Source organism: Ictidomys tridecemlineatus, chromosome 11 (genome assembly GCF_052094955.1).
Source record: "Ictidomys tridecemlineatus isolate mIctTri1 chromosome 11, mIctTri1.hap1, whole genome shotgun sequence".
NCBI lineage: Eukaryota > Metazoa > Chordata > Mammalia > Rodentia > Sciuridae > Ictidomys > Ictidomys tridecemlineatus.
In genome coordinates this window covers 41,488,430-41,513,258 of record NC_135487.1, presented here as the reverse complement: position 1 = coordinate 41,513,258, position 24,829 = coordinate 41,488,430, and the positions used below count along the sequence as shown (strand labels likewise).

At 52.5% G+C, this 24,829-nt stretch overlaps 1 protein-coding gene and 1 long non-coding RNA gene across 3 annotated transcripts; one reads left to right on the top strand and one right to left on the bottom strand.

The window, feature by feature from the left end:
- Nucleotides 1-1,225: 1,225 nt before the first annotated feature.
- On the top strand, nucleotides 1,226-5,571 carry LOC144368062 (uncharacterized). The gene is made up of 2 exons (XR_013427802.1): nucleotides 1,226-1,448; nucleotides 5,404-5,571. It is a non-coding gene; the product is annotated as an uncharacterized LOC144368062 (long non-coding RNA).
- Nucleotides 5,539-15,320, bottom strand: Tmem61 (transmembrane protein 61). Of its 2 annotated transcripts, none has more exons than XM_078026332.1 (3): nucleotides 15,159-15,320; nucleotides 11,475-11,824; nucleotides 5,539-5,998 (listed from the first exon to the last, which is right to left on the bottom strand). In XM_078026332.1, the coding sequence occupies exons 1-3, from the start codon at nucleotides 15,171-15,173 to the stop codon at nucleotides 5,638-5,640; spliced, it is 726 nt and encodes a 241-aa protein (XP_077882458.1). In that variant the 5' UTR covers nucleotides 15,174-15,320; the 3' UTR covers nucleotides 5,539-5,637. The 2 variants fall into 2 exon arrangements, with proteins under 2 accessions (XP_077882458.1, XP_077882459.1); XM_078026333.1 differs by lacking the exon at nucleotides 5,539-5,998 and adding an exon at nucleotides 6,116-10,228.
- Nucleotides 15,321-24,829: the final 9,509 nt, after the last annotated feature.

Below are 24,829 nucleotides of genomic sequence, written 5' to 3'. Positions count from 1 at the left end.
TAACATTCTACTGGTGGATTGTCAGTTCTGGGACAGTGGATGGGAGAAGTCAGATTCTCTCCCAGGACTGCAGAATGAGGGCCAGGGGCGTCTCTAGGAGAACATGCCTGGAGTTCTTGCAGGGTTGAACTGCTGATGTAGTGTGGAGGGGTGTCATTTGGATACCGACTTTCAAGGTTTGGAAATTGTGGTCAGCACCTTCCCCCTCCTCCTTGGCAGCCTGTGCTGTTCCCTCAGGCCACACCTGGGCTCACAACATGCACTCTGCCTGGCGTTCCTCCCACAGACGCTTTTTCCAGGAGGGGCTTCTCCATCACTGGTTCAGTCTGCCTGTTACAGATAGTCGAGGGGGTCCCCTGGCACAGAGTGCAGAGGACCCTGCCCAAGAGATCACTGAAGGCTAAGATATTGGATCACCTCCAGATCTGGCTCCAGAGTAAATTTAGGCAGGTGGGCGTGAGTTTTGTCACCTGTGAATTGGAAATGACATAAGGGAGGGGAAGTAATCTATGACTATTCACAAGTCAGGACCTTTGTTTTACAGAGGCTCAGAGATAGGAAGCAATAAACCAGGGTCACCTAGCTGATGTTGATCCCAGAAAAAGAGACCAAAATCTAGAGACCAAAATCCAGCCTACCCGGTCCTAGAATCTGGCAGAGGGACTGGATCCTGTGGTCCAGCGGGGCCTCGTGCGCCCCCTGATGGCCGCCACAACAGGTGCTCACACCCTCCTGTCACATCCTGCGGGGGGTCGGCCTCCGTCCTGCAGCCCCCTAGGAGGTGGCAACAGCCAGGAGTGGGGTGGGGGGCGCAGGGATGAGGAAACCGAGACCTAGAAGTGTAGGGGTTGCTCAATATCTTCCCAAACTGAGCAGGAGGCTGAGCGGTGACCGGAACCAACGCACCCCCAATCCCAGTGTAGAGGGACCTGACTTTTAGCCATTCCTGGGAGGCCTTCCTGGGTCACCCGTACACTTTCTCGCAACTCTTTATTCAGCCTTCTTTACCTTTTTTTTTTTTTAATTTGAGTCGCTTCTCAAAAAAAAAAAAAAAAAGAAAGAAAGAAAGAAAAGAAAGAAGGGAAAGAAAAATGGGTCTAATCTAATCTTCTCCAAAGAGTCGTGATAAGAACTAAATGGAAGAATGTGTGCACCTGTTTTGGAAAATGTTCCGGGCGGTTCCTGCTCCCCGCAAGCCCTCCTCGCCTCTGACTTCTCCCTTCCCCCGTGAACCCAGGCGGAGGGGCGGCGGGCGGGGCCAGGGGAGTTGTTGAGCCGCCAGTCACCCTCCAGCAGGGGGCGCGCCAGCCACACCTGGGCTCACAACCGCTTCCTGTCTAAAGGGATTCAACTACTCACCTTCTTGGGGAAGAACCATCCCACTAGAGGCAGGTAGAGAAAGAGCACACCCAGGCGACAGTCGCAGAAATGAGGCCCATGCAGTCAAGGTAAGGGAGGCAAGGTGAGCCACCCATGGTAGCACAGCTAAATTCAAACCAGGTCCTCAGTCTCAGGTTGGGCTCCTACCACGTATGGGACACTGAGGTGTAAGGCACTCTGATCAGTATTGGGGGTGCTTAATCCTTACTACTTTCTTACTACTGCACAGTATGACAAAGACTGTAAAAAGCATGAGGTCAGCACATGCATAAAACAAAGAGCCAGATAAGACGAGAGTGGGGGCAGATACAGGGACAAATTCACAGAAGGGATCCCTGTGGCAGGGCAGGCGGAGCATCCAGGAAAGGAGCCAATATGTGCAGTGGCCCAGAGACAGATGCCCATTGACCCATGGCTGGAGAGAAGGCCACATGCTATGCACAGTTGGTCCACCTTGCCTACTCCTCCCAGACCTGCCTTCCCACACCAACTCCATCCTTCCTGTGAGTTACCAGACCACCCACCTGGATATCCAGCCACCACCCTCACTTCTTCTCTCACCCCCATATCCTGCTGGCCCTACCTTCAGGATATGAGAAGCCAGCCACTTCTCACCCACTCACTGCTCATCATCCTGGGCTGGGCTTCTGTCATTTCTCTCCCCCTAACTGATCTCTGCTTCCATCCTCGACCCATGAAGTCTCTTTCTAACCCAAAGACTAGGTCACTCTTCTGATCAAAACCTTGGAATAGCTCTTTGGCTCTCAGAGTTAAAAAAAAAAAAAATCCAGGATGACCCAAAGCCCTGGATAATGTGCCCAGTACCCTGCTCATCACCCCTCGGAGCTCAACACTCACTCCTCTGACCTCCCCGGCTCCCTGCTGTTCCGGGAATGCACAGGTACCCCAGGGCCTTTCCCTCTGCCCTTCCTTCTGCCTAGAAAGCTCTTCCTCCAGACAGCTATGTGGCTCCTTCCCTGACCCCCTCCAGGTATTCCACCAAATGTCTCCTTTACAGTGAGCTCTTCCTGGTCATACCCTAAAATCACAGAAGCCCCTCCCCAGTGTGTCCTGTCCTCCTTCCCCGGATCATTTTTCTCCATAGTATTCATACCATCTATCACTCTACACCCATTATCAGTTAATCTGTCTCTTGTCTCTCTCAAGGGGAACCCAAGCTCCCGCAGGGTGGCAGCCTTGTTTTGTTCACTGCTGTGTCCATGGGGCTAGACCAGGGGTCACTCTAGATGGCATTTGTGAGTAGAAGGATAGACTCTAAGGAGCAGGGCAGAGGGAGGCCAGAGGGAAGTAGAGGCAGGAAACTTCCCGGGTCATGTGAAGATATATGACGTTCTTTAAAAGGTCAAAGGAACCGCTGCAGGGTTGTGCAGGGGAGAGACAGAATCGCTTGATTTTTCACTTAGGGAGAGAACCATCCAAATGAGCATAGTTAGCAGGTGAGGTTTCTGACTGTACTGGGCCGACTGCAGGTGGAACCTCCAAGGGAAGGCGTTACCTGGGTAACGGAAGCTGGGAGGAGCCCAGGGAAGGTGCAGGAGGGGGCTGAGCTCCAAGGGTCCCTGACATCTGGGTCTCCAGCAACCAGCACAAGATGGTGTCTGTGTGGGGTGAAGGTGCTGGACAGCCAGGCCAGGAAGCCCACTGGTGCCACCAGGGGCCGCCGAGTGGCAGACCTGGCCCCCATGTGTCTCCTTGATGGGGCTTCCTGTAGTGGACACAGGATCTTGAGTTTTCAGTGAGGCCACTGCAGCTCAGAAGGGGAGAGCAACATGCCTCAGTCAGGAGACCTTGGACATGGCCTTGGCTGAGCCTCCACGCAGCTGGTGACCTTGAGCGTGTCACTGTCCCTCCTGAGGGCTTTTGATTAAGGCACAGATGAGTGATGTGAGAGAAAGTGGAAATGTCCTTCTGGCTGCCGAGCGCTCCCACCCTGCCCCCTCTGCTCCTGCCAGGAGAAGTGGGGCCTTCCGCTTGCACCTGCAACTCATTAACTCACCTGCCCCCGGGGAAATTCCGCACTCTGGGGGCAGAAGCTCCCACCTGTTAGGAACTGCAGAGGGTCCCCGAATATGTGTGTCCGGATAAGGTCACACAGAAAGGGAGGCCACTCCCACACTGCCCTGGGGGTACCTGGGAAGGGGAAGGGGAAGGGGTACCAGGGGAGAAGAAGGGAGGGAGGCACTGGGGGGGATCTGGGACTGCAACTCCAGGGCTGGGGAGGGAGAGGGTTCCTTTCAAAAGCTCACAGGGGGGTGAGGAAGAACTTCTAGAAGGAGGGAGGGTGCAGAGCTTAGGAGCCTGGCTGTGCAGGGAGTGAGGATATGTGGAGGAAGGGAGGCAGGAGATGGGAGGTTGGGATGGAGACCAGACCTGTTCCCAGACCAGTGCAGGGGCTTTCGTTATTCAGAGTGAGGTGGGTACCAGTTCTGAGCCTGATCTGATCTGCATTTGATCAGCCTCACCTTGGCCCCTGGGCTGAGGAGACTGCAGCCAGGATAGGCAGAAGCAGGAGTCTGGGTGGCAGTGATGGCAATGTCTAGGCACTGGTGGGAGATCCCAGGCCTCAAGAAAACACTGGCTGTAACTTTATTCTCTGAGATTTTTTTTTTTTTTTTTTTTTGTCTACCAGGGATTGAACCCAGGGGCACTCAACCACTGAGCCAAATCCCCAGCCCTTTTTAATATTATATTTAGAAACAGGATTGCTGAGTTGCTTAGTGCCTCCTTAAGTTGCTGAGGTTAGCTTTGAACTCACAATCCTCCTGCCTCAGCCTCCCCAATTTCTGGGATTACCAGGCGTGCACTACTGCACTCGGCTGAGATTTTGCCTTTCTGATGCAATGTTCTCACCTGTTAAATGGGAACACACCACCTGTAAGGAGTGGTTTTGCAGGTGGGAAACAATGGCATACGGCATGCTCTTGGGGCTACTGCCCTTATCCTGCTGACTGAGTCCCAGGCCTTGTCTGCCACACGGCAGCACTGGCTTCATGAAAGAAGGTTTGATTCATGAGTAAACACTAGGGAGTTCTAAATTAAAGAGACAAGACTCTAATTACCTTTAATACCAGCTCCGAGATGGCTTATCCTAGCTCCCGATTCCAGCCACCTAATGCGGTGGTGAGGTTTACAGAAGAGACGAGAGAGAGAGAGAGAGAGAGAGAGAGAGAGAGAGAGAGAGAGAGAGAGAGAGAGAGAGAGAGAGAGAACACGCCAGGGAGTGGACTTTTATTGGGGAACAAAAAATTCCAGGGAAAATCCCATCCAATGAAGGTTAAGGGGGGCAGCATCCCAAGGTCAGGGGCGACGATTGGGTCTTCGGGGCAGTGGCCAGACACACCTCTGCACTCTGCACGGATAAGCCCTCGGACCTGGAGAAGGATGGGGAAAAGCTCCGACACAGCTGTGTCTAAGCGCCTCTCACCCAACCAGGGAGGTAACTCAAATCATGTGCGAGGATGGCCTCCCACAGCCTTGGAACCCCTGCTTGCTGAAAAGGTCAAGTAACCTCATCGAGTTGAATTTCTCATGGGAAGTGGGGTGGGATGGAGCCTTAGAGTTGCAGAGTGTAGCTGGATAGGAAGTAGATACCTCTGGCACATCTGGAAAGCAGGAGGTGTGCAGCAGGGGCATCTGCACTTGGTAAAGGGATACTACCTCTATTAATAAAGCTTACATACCTAGAAAACCTGCATTTATTATGCACCACATTGGCACTGAGCTTGAGGCTCCATGCAAGCTCTCTGTATCCACTGCTGCTATCCCCAACTCAGCAGTCCGAGGTGGGGCTTGTGCCACTGTGATTCTCAACTCTGCTTTACAGACAAGGAAACCAAGGCAGAGAGAGGGAAGGCTGCTGTCCAACATCACCAAGGTTGGAATGTGCTGGGATCCCTACACAGGTGGTCTGGATTCAAAGTCCATGTTCTTTTGGTCATAAACTTGGTGTGTGATCTTGGGCCAGTTCCACCTCTGCCTCTGGGGCCCTGTGTTTTCTTCTAGATGCCGGCCAGCACCAGGCACCAGGCCTGTGAACATGCCAACTTGGATGTTCTGTCCCAGTTGGGCCCCTGATGACTGCACCCTCTAAGATAGTATATGGAGCAGAAGAACCACGGAAACCAGCCAGGCACAAAATTGTGAGACATAATAAAATAGAATTTATTTTAACTCACTGAATTTTAGGGTGGTTTGTTACACAGTAATAGACACTTAAAACAGCATATGGTTGGGTGCTTACTGCATACCAGGCACTGGAGGAGATCCTGGAAATGACACATCACTTTTGTGGCAAGTTTCAGGGCCTGCGAGGAGCCTGTAACTCGCCCCATCCCGCCCTGCAGTCTGAGCCAGGCCTGGGAAGGAGCATGCAGCACCTGGAGCAGGTGTTGTGTCTCCAGAACAGGCATCAAGAGCAAGGAAAATGCTCTCATAGCTGGGCGGAGCCAAGGGGGGCGGAGTCCCCAGCAGGGCATCCCCTGCGTCGTCACACTTCTGGCCTTCTTCCTTGGGGCACACAGTTGGTGCTGGGGGCCCCTCAGCCAGTGGACAGTGCGTGGCCTCCTCATAAGTAGGGATGGCAACCACCTTTGGGGTCCTACAGAAAGAAGAATGACTGTTAGCCCAGACCAGGACAAGACCCTGCTGTGTGCTGGGGCCAGGAGGTGGGGAGGGCTTCATGCCACAGTCCAGTTCCTTTTTTTTAAACCAGGGGTTGAACCCCTGCCTGTTGTTTTGTTTGGGGGGTTCCCCCCCCTTTTATGTTTTGAGACAGGGCCTCACTAAATTGCTGAGGCTGGCTTTGAACTTGCAGTCCTCCTTCCTCAGCCTCTCGAGCCACTGGGATGACAGGCGTGTGCCACTGCACCTGGCTCACAGTCCAGATCCGTGCAGCCCCTGCGTGCCCGTGAACACAGCTGACACTGGGCATGCGCAGCCTGCCCTCCGGCCTCCTCAGGTCCTTCTGCCCAGAAAGGCTCTCCCCAGCGCTCTCCTCTGCTCCGCAGTCCCCGCTTGTCCTTTGAGGGTCCTCATGATGTTTTCTGATGTGTCCCTCCCCAGGTCAAGCTCCCACTCCTGGCTCTGTCCTTATGGGGCTCTTCCCTGTCACTGCACAGACACTGCCCAGTTGTCCCAGGGCAGAGGGGAGCAGAGGGCATGAGTTCAGGGATGTCATTGGACCATTGAGCCATGCTCCATGAACAGGAAGACACGGACAGCTGACCGAAATATCCTTTGCAAAATCAGAGTTGCAAGGCTCAGGGCAGAGTGGGACTTCTGGGTGCTTGGGGCCTAGCTATGGCAGGCCTGCCCGGACATTACTTCTATGTGCCCACCTCCAGGAGTGGGAGTCTGCCACCTCCTGAGCCCACCATCTTTCCCTGTAAGGCTTAGCTTTTGTGAGCCTGTTCCCCACCCCCACTCGGAGCCACTGAACCACGACGCTCAGGGACTTGAGACAAAGACCAGGTCCTCTGAAGCTCTGCAGGCCAGGTTCCAAGAACAAGCCACACCAACACCGGCAGGACTGAGACTGGCTCTTGCCTCTCAGCACCCTGGTGGGTAGCTCATCTCCAAGGGTCAGGTGCCTCCCTGCCCAGGCCTGCGGGGTGGGAGGGTCACTGGTCTGTAGCCAGGCTGCTACAGCTTTGGGGGACACTGACAGATACGGGACTGACTAGGTGATCTTGAAAGTCACTCCTGACACCGAGTCCCTCAGCTGGTCCTGATTCTGAGCACCGGCTGGTTCATCCACGGCTCTGCCATGGTTTGGGTGGGAGATCCTGGCTCAGTAACTCCATTACTCAGGACCTCATTTTTCCCATCTGTCAAATGGGGACAATAAAGGCATCTACCTCGTCAGATAGTGTGAAAACGAAGTCAGATGATGCAAGAAGTCATGTAGCACATGCTGCACCAATAGGGGCCATTCATATGTCAAAGGGCTTCAAGGATCGGTGGGGCCAGGACCTCTCATCAGAAAGGCCAAGGAGCTTGTCCTCGGTCAGCATGGAGCTGGCTGGGGAATCAATTTCCCCCTCACCAGTGGTCTTGCTGTGGAGACCAGGGAGGGGCCAGTAGCAGGAGGCCAGCAAAGGGGACAGAAGAGGTGGGGGATGGGATTACACACCAGGGACCTGTGCTGGGAACTGGCTGCTGCCTCCTCCAGGAAGCACCCAGCACCTGCAGGGGACACAGCCTTCTCAGGTATGGGGTCTTCTTGGCTCAAGCCACCAGGGAAGCAGGCTCACTGCTCCGCATCACAGACCAGGGTGACGGAGCAGGTTGATGGAAACCTGGATTTGAACGCAGCCGGGGTGGTAGTAGAACACAGGACATCAGCCAGGAGCCCTGCTGAGGAAGCTAGCAGGGCCCTCGCCCTCTCTGAGCACCCAGAGGCCTTTGCAGGAGAGGGCAAGACAGAGAATAGTGCTCCTGGTGTCAGGCAAGCTGAGTTCTCTTGCTATGTGACCTGCTCCCCGCACACACAGTCTCTGAACCCTTTTCTCCTCCATATAAAATGGGATAATAATTCCCACGGCACAGATGCAGGGAAGGAAAAATGCGGAGAAGCTTTGTCAGCCCTCAGAAAAATGTAAGTAGTGGGGTTTCCAGAGCCCCCACATCTCCTGGCCTGTTCACCTTCTGGTCATTGCCTGCCCTCTCCCGGTTAGTTAAGCCCTGAGGGGGACAGCTGGCAGGGCAGGGCCCAGGGGCCCTGTGAGCTCAGCCTACAGCAGGAAGTTTGCTTACAGGGCAGATGTGGAGTGGCCCTAAACACCACCTCCTGTCACCTCGGTGGCCAGCTGGACCCACCAGCACTTAATCTCCAAGGTCATGGTCCATAATTGCCAGGAACTTGGGGAACACAGGCCCTGCACAGGGCAGCCAAGTCACACACCCTGGGGCAGGCTCCATTCATGGTCTGTGTATTCTGGATCCAGCGACCCAGCACTTGCTGGGGCAGCCCTGCCACAACAATCCCCAGGCGCAGAAGGCTCCATGGAGGCCGGGACTTGCCTGAAGCCTGGTCAGGGCAGGAGACCTGGGGCTTAGCACTAAGTGGGATACCATTTGCCTAACACTTGAGCTCTGCAATCTCATTTCACATTCATGACCACTGGAGGGAGGGACAGCATCCACCCCTTCATAAGTGAGTCATACTCACACATCAACCAGGTGGTAAAGTCCCCACCTTGCCTGACTGCAAAGCCGGAGCTAACCCCACAGTGTCACCCTTCTCTCCCAAGTCAACCCATCTCTCCACACCTCAGCCCTCTCTTCTGTAAAATGGGCCTAATCCCTACACACACCTCAGAGGCAGCTGAGGCTCCAGTCAGTGAGTGGGCACGAGAGGACACTGCCAGCTGTAAGCACGTCACAGCAGGGAAAGCCAGAGTGTACACGAGCCTTACAGCGTACACCTCCCCATAGCTCAGTGCATCTGAGTCTCACGGCAGTCTAGGGACCAGGTCTGTCACCCCTAGCTGACAGATGAAGAATCAGACAGAACCCAGAAAATCGGTTAATGTTCATAGACATGCAGTTTACAAAAGAAGGAGCAGGGACTAAAACACTTGGCTTCCGAGTAGCCCTGGGCCTTTTGCTGTGCCCACTGCAGATGGGGCCCCTGGAAGGCCCCATGTACCATCTTGTGGAGGGGGCTTACATGTCCTCTGTGAGCCCCTAAAGACAGGGGTTTTGTCCGTCTTGTCCACTGCTACATCATCAGCCCTCAGAATAGGACCCAGCACACAGTAGGTGCTCCATACACATTAGTTAAATGCAGGAAAGAATAAGTGAGTGAGAAGTGGGGAAACTGAGGCACCACGGGGGAATGAACCTGCCCAGACCAAGGAGGCCTGTGTCTCTGACCCAAAGGTACCCACAGCCGGGCACCGGCAGAGATCGAGGTCCCTGGAGACAGGCACAACCCGATAGCCAGCTGCTGGCTCCCCAGGCTGCAGAGCTGGGCTGGCCACCGCAGGGACGGAAAGGAACACACTAGCAGGAGAGCCTCCTCGACACGCAGCCAGCCCAGCCTCAGGATCTGACACTCGGATGTCAGAGCCTGCTGGCCAGGAGCCTTCCACAGCCTCCTGGTGGGTGTCCGGTCTACTCAGAATGAAGGCAGAGTGGCCCCACCTGAAAGGTGCAGCCGTGGCCTGGACCCTGTTGCCTCAACACAGCTGTGTGTACAGAAAACACCCGCTCCCTGCCTGTGCCTGTCCAGAGTGCCATCGCCTGGCCTGGCTCCTCGTCCCATAGTCACTAGGTCCCTCTGAGTCTCATCTGAGAAGTACAGGGTTTGGCTGGGTGGTCCCCAAGGCCATAGCTCTCCCTCTAACAGTCGGCCCCACCCACGGGCTGACTCCTGGGCTCAATGGCTGTGCTGAGTGCTGTCTGGCCAGAGCAGGAACAAGCACATTCATCTGCCCTCTAACAAAGGGAAGAGGGGAGGCTCACAGGAATCTGGGTGAGCCCCTGCTGTGCCCAAGTCCAGCGCTGCTGGATGGCTTGGAGGGGGGACAAGCTTTGCAGCCAGCAGGCTCCCACCACTTTCAAGTTGTGCCTTGCAAATGGCAACAGTAATTCTTATCCTGGGCGCTCTAGATGGACAGAAGGACCAAAGGACAGATGATGCAGCCAGGCCCCTGAGGTGTGGCACACCAGGTCGGTCGTTTGTTGAATAAATAAGGACATTAAGAAGGGCATGCGTCCCTCAGGCAGGCTCACCAGGGCAAAACTGGTTCTGGGGCTGGGTGATGTTCCTTTTAGGAAGAGAGCACAGACGTAGACACAGGATACACACAGAGAGGCCTCACGTCTGTGGGAGTCAAATTTCATGGAGAAGTAAGGAAAAAATGTCCCAAAAGGCCAGAATGACAGCAATCATGGCACAACCGGAGGAGAAATTCATGCGGCATCTGTCTCCACCCTGCCCTGGGCCCTTGCACATACCTGTCCCCTTGAGGGAAAGTTGACATTTCCTGTGCACCTACTGTGTGCCGGGCACTGGGCTACACTCTACGTAGACATCACATCATTTCATTTCACAAGGAGTGTGGGGAGGCTGCCTGTGTTCAAGTCCCAGTTCTGAGACACACTAGCTGGATGTTCCCGAGCAAGTTACTTAATGACTTGGTGCCTGGGTTTCCTCTTCTATGGAATGCAGTTAAAACCAGTAGCTGGGGGCTGAGGCTGTGGCTCAGTGGTAAAGCACTTGCCTAGCATGTGTGAGGCACTGGGTTTGATTCTCAGCACCACGTATAAGTAAATAATAAAATAAAGGTCTACACATTTAAAAAAAATTAAAAAAAAAACACAGTAGCTGACTGGGTGCAGAAGTGTGCTCCTGTAATCCTAGCAGCTTGGGAGGCTGAGGCAGGAGGATCATAAATTCAAGGCTAGTCTCAGCCACTTAGCAAGGCCCTAAGCAAATTAGCAAGACCCTGTCTCAAAATAAAAAATAAATTAAAATGAGATGGGGATGTGGCTCAGTAGTTAAGTGCCCCTGGGTTCAATTCCCCGATACCAAAAAAATAAAAATAGCAGTCGCTGCTTCAGAGGGCCACCATGAGGACTGACGGTGTCACCATGAATAGCGGCATATGGCAGGTGCCACGCAGGCACGTGCTATTATTGTTGTTGCCATTACTATAAATTCAGATGAAGAAGCTGAGACTTATGGAGCAAGGGTGTGAGTGACTTGAAGTCCCTCAGCTAGTTAGTGATAGAACTGGGACAGGATCCCGGTGGACCTGAATCCTTCCTGTGCCTGAGCTCTAAACTCCTCTGCTATGCCACTGAGCTCACCTCTTCCTGGAAGCCTGCCTGGATTTCTCCACGTCCCCAGTGGACGTGTCTGTCTCTCTCACACAGCTCTAACTACTCTGGCTTGTCCTCTGCTGAAGGGGCTTTAAACTCCTTCAGGTCTGTACAGACCCACTGATCAACCTGGGACACAGGGAAGGGCCTGGTCCAGAGAAAGAGCCTCAGGAGAACTTACTGAGAAAATGCTGAATAGTGTGACTATGACCAGTCGCTTAAGGTGCCCACCCCGCCCCACTGACCTGCAGTTCTCCTCCTCTGAGGTCTCCACAGTGAGGTAGTACAGGTCTCTGGAGAAGCGGTATGGGTCCCACCGGGGTGGCCCCCGCCTGCTGGCCTTGAAGGACCACAGCAGGCCGCAGAGCAGCAGCAGGCCACCTGCTCCACAGCAGAAGAAGCTGACAGACCTGAGCAGGGGTCTAGGGGCCTGGGACACGGCATGCTCAGCAGGTGGGACCCGCTGGTCAGGCTGGGCACCTGTATCCCCTTCACTCCACCAAGCGAAGCAGAGCGTCCCGGCCACCAGAAACACCATGCCGCCGATCGTCATGCAATAGCGAAGGGTGGAGGCCACTCGGCCCCTATCACAGGTCTGGACAGAAAGACAGAAAAGGAAATGGGCGTGTGAGAGGCAACCAGGGACCTGGGTTTTAGTCCTCCTCTGCCGAAGGTCACTGTGCAGCCTTGGAGAGCTCATCAGGCTCCTCCGGGTCTCAGTGTCCTTACCTGTGAAATGGGGATGCTGCCCTGACTTTGCAGGGCTACTTTGAGGGTCACAGATAATGTTTATCAGGTTCCTAGAGCTGTACCTGGGACACAGTAGGAGCCCAGTAAGAGAGCCACACACACTCTGTGCCTCTCAAGGGCTTCATGGCCTGGTGGGCATAAGGCTCCCCAACATGATGACCTTGTGGACAAATGGGAGGGTGGAGAGTGTGCACCTGCTGGGTCCCCTGGCCTGCCAGGACTAGGACTTGCTGGTTAGGCTCTGCCTTATCTTATCTGGTTACAAGGCCGTGAGGTCCTACTGTTATCTCCACTTGACAGGGGATGACACGAAGACCCAGGACAAGCATAAAAAAGTTTGAAAATCACTATATGGAGCAAGACTTTGTACAAAAGGACACTCACCATGGCTTGTTTATGCTGGTCATAAAGAGCCTAAAATGTCCACTATAACAATATGGTCAGTGAACTATGGTATAATCTCTAGATGCAATAATTAATAATAACCTATTAAAAAGCCAAGCTTGGCCACATGTGAGCAGAAGGGACCTACTCACAACACCTACTTCTCCAATGTCACTGAAAAACAATGTCACTGTGGAGAACCCCCACAAGCAAAGCAGAACTCCTTCCCTGCATGTCATGGTGATTGACAGTTCTCTTCTCCCCCAGCGCCTCATCTGCCTGAGGGAGACGGACTCAGGGAGACAGGGACAGAGACCCTGAGTAGACGGAGACCCGGGTCCATGGCCAGCCATGCTTGTCCCTCCCCTTAGATGGAAAACACCTCCAGTGTGTGCCTGTAATGGATCAACTAGAACAAAAACATAATTAATTTAAGTGTCACCAGATTCAAAGACTTATACAATGTGCCCACAAGTGATTTATGGTTAAACTGCTTGACCAAAGAGAAACACTCTGAACCCCAAATATAGAATGATTATCATGGGTCTTGCTTTTCAAAGAAGCTTGCCTGAGAACCTGCATATTTCTTCCCAGGAAAATCACATTCATAATCACAGAGATCAGCCCCGGGCACATCGCCTGTCTCCTCTTCTCCGAGAGGCGAAGGCGCCCACACCGTCTTTGGGTATAGACACTTTGCTGTCTTTAAATAAATCTTTGCTTGTGCCTTGCTTTTGATGAGTCTGAATTCTCAGTGGTTAAGTCAAGAACCTGCCCAGGCTGAGTGGAGATTCCATTCTCCTGTTTGGAGGGTCCTCCCCAGAATCCCTGTCTGGTGACATGACTCCCCTCAACCAAGGCAGGTGGACAGGACAGGCAAACATTCCCACTTTACAAATTAACGGATTCAGCTCAAGAAGGTGAAGGACCTTCTTGATACAGCCAGATGCAGCCTGGTTCTCACACCTGAGCACACCTGCATGAGGTCACTTTTGATGCTTTTTTACTTTCTAGGAAAACAATAGTTGCTCAATGTGAAGGGAAGCAAAATGCAAACTAGCATGAATCCTGCCCTCAAGAGGAGCATGGTCTGGTACAGAGGTTTTCTATCCTGCAGTTTCCTGGCCTGTGTACATAATGACAGGGGCAGCAGAGGTGAGCTGGGCACCACACCAAGCACTTTATGGGTGTCCCCTCACTTAATGACTTCAACAGTGTTATGTCCCAGGAACACTGGGGCCCAGTATCTGATTCAAATCCCTTTGTGAGTACACAGCTATGTCCATGTATTTGCTAAATGGCGGCAGGTGAAACCATGCCATTAAGTATTTGTAAGCCTCGGACATGGGGGCACCCTGCCCTCCTTCCTGCTCACCTCCTCAAAGGCCTGCAATCACCCCAAGTGTGCTCTCACATAGAGTGTGGCAATCCGCTTGTGTGGGTCTCCCTCCCTCCCAGTGGATCCCCATGGCAGGCAGGGCACTTGCTAACCTGCCATCTAGGAAGCTGGAGGGTGTCAGTGTCCGCTGGATGAAGGACAGCTTGCTCAGCAGTGCTAAGGTTCTTCTATTATTATAAATCAGGGCTCTGACTGATTCTCATCAAGGTGTCCTGTCCCAAGACCTCCATCTCAGAGAGGTGGTCCTCAGGCAGTTTACCCACCCCTCACACTGGTACACCTCCAGAGCCTGTACCCTGTGGGGGCAGAGGACAGGGCTCCCTGCCCCAGAGGGTGTAACCCCAAACCCTAGGGGGCAGGCAGGAAGCTCCTCCAAAGAAGTCCCACCCCAATCCCCACTCAGTGGGGCCTCCCAGCCTGACCTGCTTCTCCTACTGCCCGCCCCCCATCTTCCTCTTGCCCTTGCCCCACCTTCACTCAAACTCTGGCCACCTGGGGGTCTCTGCTAGACCTGCTCCTCCCTCTGCCTAGGGAGTCCTCTGCTCCCACATCTGTCCCCATGTCACTGGCTACGGTGCCCCAACACCACCCCCTCCCTGAAGTTCTGCCCACCTCCCTGCAGCCAGAGGGATCAGAGATCTGAGCCTCTGCATTTGGACACTCCTCCCCACAGATGGCTCCCCCTCACTGCGGTGGCTCTGCTAGCTCTGGACCTTGTGCAGGCCTCTGGGGGTCGTGGGGGGAGCCCATGATGCCAAGGAGAATGCAGGCCACAAATGAAGCTGGCGAGGCAGAGCAGGAAAAACCCTGCTCCGACAGTGGGCAAGCTTCTTCAAACTCTATAAAATGGGCACCAAAACAGGAGAGCACCGAGAGAATTAAAATACACAAAAATTACTCCTTCTCCTTCTGTTAGGGTTTTTATCTCCACAGCAGCACTTAGAACCCGAAGGCCCTCCCTCCAGCCCCACCAGGAGCAGGACAGCCTGAGTCTAGGTTCTGGCCCTGGCAAGGCAACAGTGGGACCATGAGCCCTGGTAAACAGCCCTGTTCCTGTCGGGAGAACCGGGAGGAGATGCTGTACCTGCCCTGGGGCTGGCAACACGGAGGGATGCGCTGTGCCACCGCTGCCACCCCATGTCACCAATAAGGGCACGATAAGTTCCAGTTTCTGTAAAGAAGAAACCATCTGAACAAGGGGGCCAATCCATTCCCATGTTAACTGCTGGGGAAACTGAGGCCCTGAGTGTCACCACCTAAGGCCACCCAGCAAGTTAGAACACGGGCGTGCACTGGGGCGTCCAGCCACAAGCCATCAAGGTTAGAGGGAGGGGTCCAGGAGGGGTCCGCCTTAGCGGGGTGGTCGCCAAGCAGGGAGAGAAGGGATCGCACCCACCTGGGACGCGGCCATCTGGCGACAGGCGTCAGGCGCGGTCTGCCCGCGGGGCGCCCGGCGGGCCTGAAGGCATGGTGGCAGGGGGAAGGCAGGACAGCTGGAGCGCCCCGCGGTCCCTCTCCCCGTCGGGTCCCGGGCTCTCGCCCGCCGCGCGCCGCCAGCCGCGTCCGTCGCGTCCGCACCCGCTGCCCGCCCCTCGCCTCCTCCGGTCCGCGCCCTCGCCGCTGGCCCCGCCGAGACTCCCGGGTGGCCCGGCTTGGGCGGCCCCAGGTGCCGCGCCGTCGCCCAGCCCGCCCCGCCCGACCTTAAAGCGACAGCGCGACGGGGCCGGCCGGGATTCGGGGGGTTTCAGCGCGCGGTGGGGAGCCCCGGAGCTTCGCTGGGCCGGAACCGCCCGGGGAAGGTCTGGGAACTGTCCACCCTTGGAGCTGTCACACCCCACAAATGTACAGAGGCGGGCTTGGGAATGGAGACACACTTGGGAGAGCTCTAGGACTCTTTTGCCTAGGACTGTTCAATCCCATTTCAGAAAGAGAAACTGAGGCCCATGGAGGGAAAGCCACTGTCCAAGTGTTTCCAGGTCCTCCGGGGACCAAATCAGCTTTCTATGTCCAACAGGGGTCAATCGGAGAGCAAGCTCCCCAGGACCCTCCCTGACACATTCTGGCCAGCAGGAATTCTCAGTAATGATGCCAAGCATTGATGTTCTCCCTAACCTGAGATCACTTGCCTGAAAGGCCAGGGCTGGAGTGGGGGAGGTGACTCGTCCACCGAGATGTCCTCCTGTATCAGAAGCCTGTGGGTATTTAAGTGAAGCAGAGTAAGTTTACCGGCAGCGTTTGTGAACAGGTGATTTGGGATCCTGGAAGGAGGGCCCCCTGCATGTGGCAGTCGGGGTTCTGTGGATTCTGTGGAAGGATACCTGAATAGTTTTAGAAGCCAGCTCCAGCTCTCAACAGCAGCAACCTGGATAGTCACAGGCTGGAAAAATCTTGAGGGACTTCTGGTGGGTCCTGATACTGCAACATGCAACCGACTGGAAACTTGGGGCTAGATGGCTCTCAGCCGTGGCCACAGGTCCCCCAACAAGCTGGTGGTGATCAACTCTCTTCACAGCTCAGAGATACTAAAGATCAGGGCAGCCTGTCCAGGGAGCATCTAAGGCTCAGAGAGGGGAAGCCTCTGTCTCTGTATCACACAGCAAGGTCGGTGGCTGGGAAGTCTATTCAATCCAAGAGCATTAGAGTTTTCTGAACACCAAGCGTCTGGTCCCTCACCTACCTAAACCTTTCATCTTCTTTATGTGTGTGGTTTGTATAAATGACCCCCCTTTACATCAGGCAACTGGGGCTCAGGGAGAGGCAAATGCCTGAGCAAGGCTAAGAAGCTCAGAAGTGGCTGAACTGGGTAAGGGACCGGACAGAATTCCTTTGACTTTTCTCTACTAAGTTTGGAGGTGGGAACCGTCTCGCTGAAGACCAAAGACCACCAGCAGATGCCTTGGAGCCCTTGTGGGCTCAGGGGAAATGTGAGTGGGAAGTTTGAGCTTTCAGCACCCCTCGTTTCTGCAGGGACAGGTGTCCATGCAGGGTATAGGACCCTCATTGATAAGGATGGGTGTCCCCTCCCTGCCCATTGTCCCTGAAGTGAGTCAGAGGTTGGTGAGGTTGAGGTCCAAGCCCAGGTCTTCTTAACCCTGCAGCCCATGCTGGAAACTCAGACCCAGGAGTTGGCAAGTCATAATTCCCCTCCTGCTTCAGTTACTCCCAGCCTAGAGGACTCTGGTCATGTCCTGCTCTGGACATGGACACAAGGACACCTCCTCCCAGGGGCGCTATTAGGGTTGAAGAAGACCTGAACCCTGAGGAGCTGGCCTGGGTCTGCTCATTGCACAGAGGCTCTCTCTGTGACTCTCCCCTGGTCTGTGGTGACCTCCCTGAGGCTAGGGAGCAGGTGTGACCTGGCTCAGGACCTGGACAGGCAGCATAGCAGGGCTCCAGGGGACTGCGATTGGATGCTGATTGGAATCCAAGGACCTGGTCTGGCTCCATCTTCCTAGTCTCTGCTTTTCAGAAACTGGCCCAGCCCTCAGGTCTGCCTGATGCGCAGGCAAGGTGGTGGGCACCGTGGGCTCACATCTGTGTGCACATCCTCTATGCACAAGAGCCTCAGGTTCTCTGGCACCTGCTGGGTGACTCCGGGGAGAAAAGTGGTCACCAGCTCTTGCATCAGTGGGGAAGGAAGAGGGCCAGTACTTGTACCCACTTATCGCACATCACCAGTCAGGTGCTTTGCCCTTTAACTGCTGCCTCTGCTAAGTCATGGAGATTCAAAGAGAATTCCTCCCCTGGGGTTCACAGCTACTAAGTGGGAGTGGGGCCAGGAGGTGCTGAAATCCACGTGATCAGAATCGTCCAGACACCTATGCGCTATTTGCTTCCCCTCTCAGCTGTAGCCTGGGCTGCTGCTACTGCCCCTCACCTGCTCTCTATCTCCAAGCTGCCTGCCCTTCATGATACACCCACTTTGAGCTTCCTCACTGGTGTCCCAATCAGTCCCTCACCTGCCTTCACCTTTCAATGACTCCCCATTGCCTTAGAATAATGACCCCAGCTCCTAAGCATCCATGTGCCTATGACAAAGACCCTGGTCATTTCCCAGCCTCATTTCCTATACTCTCCACCCCACGTCACTCCTGAATTCACTGTTCTTTCTGTCCCAAGTAACAATGCCACACCTTGGCCACAAAGGTCCTTCTCACCAGCTTCACCTGGTAAGTTCATGCACTGCCCCTGAAACTCAGGTCACAGGTCACCTTCTCTGGGTGACTTCTCCTCAAAACAGAATGCTCTGGTACCTCTTCCGGGCTCGACTGCACCAGACTTTACAGATCCTTCCATCATGGCCCTGAGCACGTAGACAAACAAAATCACGTGCTGTCTTTCTATTTTTTCCAATGAAAGGAAATAGCTGGACATTTCAGAAAAATTTGAAACTAGTAATAAATCAAAAGAAACCACAATATGCCCCTTCAGAGATAAAGAATAGTTCCAATCCTAAAAAGGAAGAAAAACATTTCCCAAATATAGCCACACTTGGAAAAGCACTGATAAAAAAGCCCTAGAATCAGACAGGCCTCTTTGGGGGCCTTTTTGAGGATTAAATGAGTGACTATGTAATGATTAGCAACAGTGGCTCATAGTAAGTGCTCAGTAATCTTGGCTGCTATTATTTTTTAGTCTGTACGTGGAAGAGAAGCAAGGAAAGAATCAGGATATCTCTGGGAGAGATTTTCCTTCCCTCCTTTCTACTTCCTGCCTCCAGGGAAGGTCCCTGTCCTTAGAGGACTTAGGACTCACAGCCACCCAGACAACTAACCTTTGTAACATTTGATATAACTTTCCAGATGTCTATCTTTTACAAAAATCCGACTACACACTGCACACTGTTTTTTCATTTAACATATTTTATCATGAACATTCTAATTCTTTACTTACATATCTGGTTCCCCTACTGCCCATCACATCTGAAGGGTGGGTATGGACATCTCAGGTCCTCCCCACCCCATGCCATCTCAAAGCAGCACACAGTAGGTCCACCATGTGTGTATGCTGTAGACAGCATGGGCTATGCAATGGTGGGCTGCTGTGTCCCCTGCCAGGAACACAGCCCATGTCCCCCAGGTTGGAAGAAAACACCTTCCTTAACATCAAATGGCAATGGGATCCTGACGTTCAGTTTTGTGAAAGGGGTGGCTCAAGCCAGGCTTCTCGAGTCTGAGAAATTTGCTATCTGAACCTTTACAGAAAATGTTTGCCAACTGCTTGCCCAGGCTCCGGCTGAAGCTCAGTCCTGTCACTATTTGTGCTGTGTCATCCTGAGCAAATGACTTCACCTCCCCAGGGCCTCTCCACTTGTAAAATAGGGCTAGAACTCCTCTATGCAGCTGGGTGTTGCATTAGTTTTCCATTGTTGCATAACAAATGATCCCAGTTACAGCCATTTAAAATCACACCTATTTATTAACTCGAATCCTGTAGGTCGGAAGTTCAAGTGGGTTCAACCAGGTTCTCTGCAGGTCTCACAAGGCCACGTCAAGATTTTGGCTTGTCTGAATGTTCTGAGGACGAACCCATTTCCAGGTTCTTTCAAGGTATTGGCAGAGGTCAGGTTCCTGTGCTTGTAGCATGGGGCAGGGTGGGGGGGTTCCCTTTCTTTCTGGGTGTCATCTATAGGGTCATAGCTGTCAGCAGCTCTTGGTGGCTGCTCTGAGGTCCTTCGCTCCATCTCACAGAGGAAAACCGTGAGTCAAACCTGCCGGATGCTTGGTTCTCCCTGACTGCCTTTTCCGCTCTCAGGCAAAGAAAAAAAAACACTGCCTTCATAGGTCTCCTGGGATTGTGTCAGCCTCTCCCAGCTCCCCAGCACCTCAGCTGCTTAGTAACCTTAATTGCATTGAACAAATCCCTCGGGCCATGTAGCATCTTGTAATCACAGGGTTAACACACCAGAGGACAGAGGTCACAAGAACTGTCTCTCAACCGCCCTGCCAAGGAGTATCGAGAGTGTGCTTGGAGAACTCACCGCGGGATCTCGCACTGGAGCCGCGGAGCTGGACGTGGACAGCACCACACATGGTCAGTGTGTTCACAAAGCCAGATGGGGACAAAGCTTGCCTCTGAATGTAGGGTGCACTACAGAAAATGCCCCAGATATTTAACAGGAGGCTTTGCAGAGGTGGCACTTGAACTGGGTCATGGTACCAGGAGGACTTTGACAGGAAAACAAAGGGCAAGGCCTAGGGACAAGGAGGGCCACCTCCTCAAGACAAGTCCTGGATGCCAGAGGTCACCTCATTCTTACACTGACAATGGACATATTTTTAAGGTTTTATATAAACCCTTTAAGGTTTCAGGATTATCAACAGATTAAACACCTACCACTCTTGAACACCTACCAGTGTCAGACATTATGCCCCAGACATTGTAGTCCTGACTCATTTAGTCCTCAGAGAGCCCTATGCAGTAGGATATTTTTTTTTCTTTTTATAGCTTTATGGAGACATAATCAACGCACCATAAAACTCACCATTTAAAGTGTAGAAGTCAGCGACTTTTAGTATCCTCACAGAATTGTGCGTCTGCCACCGTGATCAATTTCAGAATTTTTTTCATTGCCCCCCCCCAAAAAGAAACCTTGTGCCACTTAACCATCACGCCCTAATTCCTCCTTCCCTGACAGCCCCAGGCCACCATTAATCTATTTTCCTCTCTGTGGATTTGCCTCTCTGGATATTTCACATAAGAGGAACCCTGATATGTGGTCCTCCGTGTCTGATTTCTTTCATGTTGCATGTTTTCAAGGTTCATCCATGTTTTAGTATGTATTAGGACTGCATTCTTTTTTATTGCTGAATACTATTTTACGGTGTGAATATACCGAGGCGCTAGGCATTTGGGTTATTTCGGTCTTTGGGCTCTCGGACACTGCAGCTGCCGACGTTCTGTTCCAGCTTTTGTGTAGACGTGTTTTCATTTCTCTTGGATCTATAACCCTGGAGCACACTTGCTGGATCATGAGGATAACTCTCTATGTTGAGAATAAGGTAGTCATTTTTATCCTCACATTAAGATTGAGGAAACAAGGCTCAAAGAAGTTCAGCCACTCAAGATCATAGAAGAGAGTAGGTTTTAAACCCAGGTCCATCCAAAGCCAAAGCTCTGTCCTCTGCTGCCTCTGGCTATGTATAAAATAGCACAAAGTTCTCTTTCAACCTTTTTTTTTTTATATACTGGGGATTGAACCCAGTACCAGGGGTACTTAGCCACTGAGCCACATCCCAGCCCTTTTTTTTTCTTTTTTTTTTTTTAATTGGTTGTTCACAACATTACAAAGCTCTTGACATATCATATTTCATACATTAGATTGAAGTGGGTTATGAACTCCCAATTTTACCCCAAATGCAGATTGCAGAATCATGTCGGTTACACATCCACAATTTTACATAATGCCCTATTAGTAATTGTTGTATTCTGCTACCTTTCCTATCCCCTACTATCCCCCCTCCCCTCATCCCAGCCCTTTTTATTTTTCATTTTGAGACAGGGTCTCGCTAAGTTGCTTAGGGCTTTGCTAAGTTGCTGAGGCTGGCTTTGAACTTGTGATCCTCTTGCCTCAGCCTCTTGTGTTGCTGGGATTACAGGTGTGCACCTCCACACCCTCCACCTACCATTGCCCTCATAAATATTAATTTCTCAAAAATATTAATTTCTCAAGAGCAGGGATTTTGTCTAATTTGTCTACCATTATCTAAAAAGAAGCTACTGCTTAGAAGGCTTGCTGCAGAGCAGGTGCTCAATAAAGACTTGGTAAAGGGCCCACTGCAGGGGTACATGCCTGACATCCCAGCAACAGCTGAGGCAGGAGGATCACAGGTTCAAGGCCAGTCTGTCTCAAAATTTAAAGAAAAAAAAATTAAGTAGGGGCTGGGGCTAGGGCTGAGTGGTAAAGGCACCCCAGGTTCAATCCTCAGCATCCCCTCCCTAAAAAACTCATTCAATTGTTAATGAAGGAGAGAGTGAGCCAGTGTGGATAGATGTGAAGCTGGGGATCTTGAGGTTCCTGTTGGGTCCACAGTGGCATCAGACTAGGTACCAGGATGAATTTTTTAGACCCTCAGGGTTGGCTCTGGCCACACTGAAAGGGATGTGCATGCTCTTCCCTTGAGCCAATCTTGAAAGTCCCACGACAGATCGTCTTTGGTGGCCCCGTCAATTCCTGGAATTCTGTGCCTGGGAGACAGTCTATTCATGGAGAGGCAAGAAGCGGCGTCCTCTGAGTTCATGTTCTAAAAAAGGAAACTGCAGCTCGTGAGTAAGAAAGGAATTAGAAACTTCAAGGCCCAGCTTCCTTGGAAGACATTTTCTGCTCAAGTGAGTCCACTAAGGCTATTCTGGGGCCTCTGTTCTGGAAAGGCCCAGGGGTGAGATGTGGCCAGCAGCCCCGGAGCTGGGGAAATACATGCTGTGGGAGGAGGAAATCTAGGAGCCCAGATGGAGGAGGGCTGGAGACAGCCTTGACGACACATGAAAGGCCTCAGATTCTGGGCAAGAGCCAGCTGCTCCCTCTGTTTACAGAGATTCTAGAAAGATACAGCCAGCCCGGCAGTCACTGTGGAGAACTATTCTTAATATGTTGAAATGGAAAGGGCCAGGAAACAGCCGGGTCTGGCCTGGGTCCTGTCTGACATTGTGGGTCTGGCCAAGTCTCTGCCCTCTCTCAGTGGCAGGTTCCCTGTCTGTAAAAATGTGGGGGTCCTCTCAAGCTCTGAGACTCTCTTCGGAGTTTCATTCTCTTCCTCTCCTCCCTCCTTCTCTTGGGAATTAGACTTAAGAATCCACACGTTCCCATCCCCATCAATAAGAATCCTGCCCTTTGTTCAATGTCAGAGATTTCTGTGCAGGTATCCGAGGCTCTTCTGGAATCGCCTCAAGAGCCCATTTCCTTCAACTTTTGCCCCTGGGCCAAACCCAGCCCACGGCCAGGCCCACTCAAGCAACTGCTTGTGTCCCACAGGAACCTCCCCCTCCCCCTCCCCCGCCCCCCTGCCCCTACACCACCCTGCCCCCTCAGTCTAGGCTCAGTCATGGCACCTCCGCCTGCCCAACCCGGGATACAGCACCAGCAAGGCCAGAATCTGGCAGAACAGCACCTCCCGGGCTGTTCTCAGCTGTGAGACAAGGAGCTGGACTTGGAGTCTAAGGCTGCTGACCGGTCTGGATGTTCTGATTTGACTCCCATCTCTGCCGGTGCAGTGACCCTGGCCAAGTTGTTCCTCTGCGGCCTCAGTTTTCCCACCAGTAGTTGAGAAGGTTGGCCCAGGTAGACTAAGAGGGGGAAGGCCCCGGCAGGAGAGGCAGGAGCTCAGGCTTCATCTGATGACGGGTCCATAAGGCAGCCCTGGGCCTGGCTCTTCCCTGGTGAGGCCACAATGTCCTCCCTGCTCTCCAAGGATCCCCAGGCTCCTGCACCTGACATGCTGGGTCTCTGGCTCTAGGTCCCTTAGTTCATTCAGCTTACAGCTCCCGGATTTGTCTGTCTCCTCTCAATACTCTGAAAACTTCCAGATTGTCCTTTGGAACAATTGAAGACCCTCACTCATTGTGGCTCCCCAGGCAGCCGGAGAAAACTTGGCCATCAGGAGCTTATATTCCATTGTTTTAAATTTTAAAAAAATGAGTATTGTGTTCATAGCCCATTGAAAAAGCCCAACTGGTAATACTAAAATATTCTGGTAATACTAAAATATTCCTAATCATCTATTTAACACACCACCAAGAATTTCTACATAATATGAAGTATATAATCTCCATACATCGTGAAGCGTTGCCCTCACTGGGTGCTACAGACACGGCCGCCCGACACTGTGCAGTATGGGACACATGTTGTCTTTTCTTTCAACAAACATGCACTATAAGGGAAATTATGCTGAATTGGTAAATATGTGTTGGATACAAGTGCCACTCAGCATAATAAGATACACAGATAAGCCAATTTGAAAATCCTCAGGGCAGCTGCCAAAGAGAGGTGGAGCAGAGACAGGAAGAGCCTGTGGCTGGAAGAGGTGGGATGAAGACCCCATGTCCACACCCAAAGGACTGGTGGACACCCTTTCTTCTGGACATTTAGGACTCAGGAAGTGAATGTCTGTGACCCATTGTCTATGGTGAAGCCATGGATGAGCTGATGGAATTTTTAAAAAAATCCAAGTGGACACCATTTTTTTTTTGTTGTTGTTGTTGTTCACAGTTCTATCCCTCTGGGGGCCACACTCTGGATTTTATTTCATTTTATTTTATTGTACCAAGGATTGCTTACCATGAAGCCACATCCCCAGCTCTTTTTATATTTTACTTAGAGACAGGGTCTCACTGAGTTGTTCAGGGCCTCCCTAAGTTGCTGAGGCTGGCTTTGAACTCAAGATCTTCCTGCCCCAGCCTCCCGGGCCCCTGGGATTACAGGTGTGTAACGCCTCGTCCAGCTTTGGCCATTGGATTTTCACTTCTATGCATCTGTGTGTCTCGTGACCTTTCTTACTTGTCATCAAAGTTGGTCTGACTTCCTGACACAGGCACAGCTGATGACACTTGCTCATGCCAACCTGACCCCATTTATGAGCTCATGTCATTTCTGCGTCATCTATTTATGGAGGGCATTTCTAGTGCACTTAGGCTCACCTACTTTCTTCACTGGTTTTCAAATTTCCTCGAAGACATTTTCACTCCTCAGGTGAGGAAGCTGCTAGCAACGGTACCCAGCTCGTGAACAGGGTAAGAAAGAGGTGTGCTCTGTGCAGAAAAGGGCTGCGGTGCACACCGCACACTCACCTGGCACCCCATAACTTAGAAGTCACCTCTGGCGCACACGTCAGCTCAGCGAGTCTTAGGTGGCAATTTCACAAGTCATCATAGTAAGCCTTCGAGATGAGGAATCAAGAGACACCTGAATTTTGTTGGTTAGTTATAATTCCCAGAACTGTCGCTACTCCTGCTTCACAGGTGGGGAAACTGTGACTCAGAGGGCTGAATTAACCTGAATGAAAAGACAGTCTGCCATACGTTCGGTCAGTCTCTGTTCTTGGCACCCCACAGGAGGGCCCCACGCGTGCTGGC

Excerpts from the sequence above, each read along its gene's own strand:
- Tmem61 (XM_078026332.1), bottom strand. Across the intron at positions 5,999-11,474 it reads TCAGAGGAGGAGAACTGCAG|GACCCCAAAGGTGGTTGCCA; the intron begins GTCAGTGGGGCG and ends TTCTTTCTGTAG.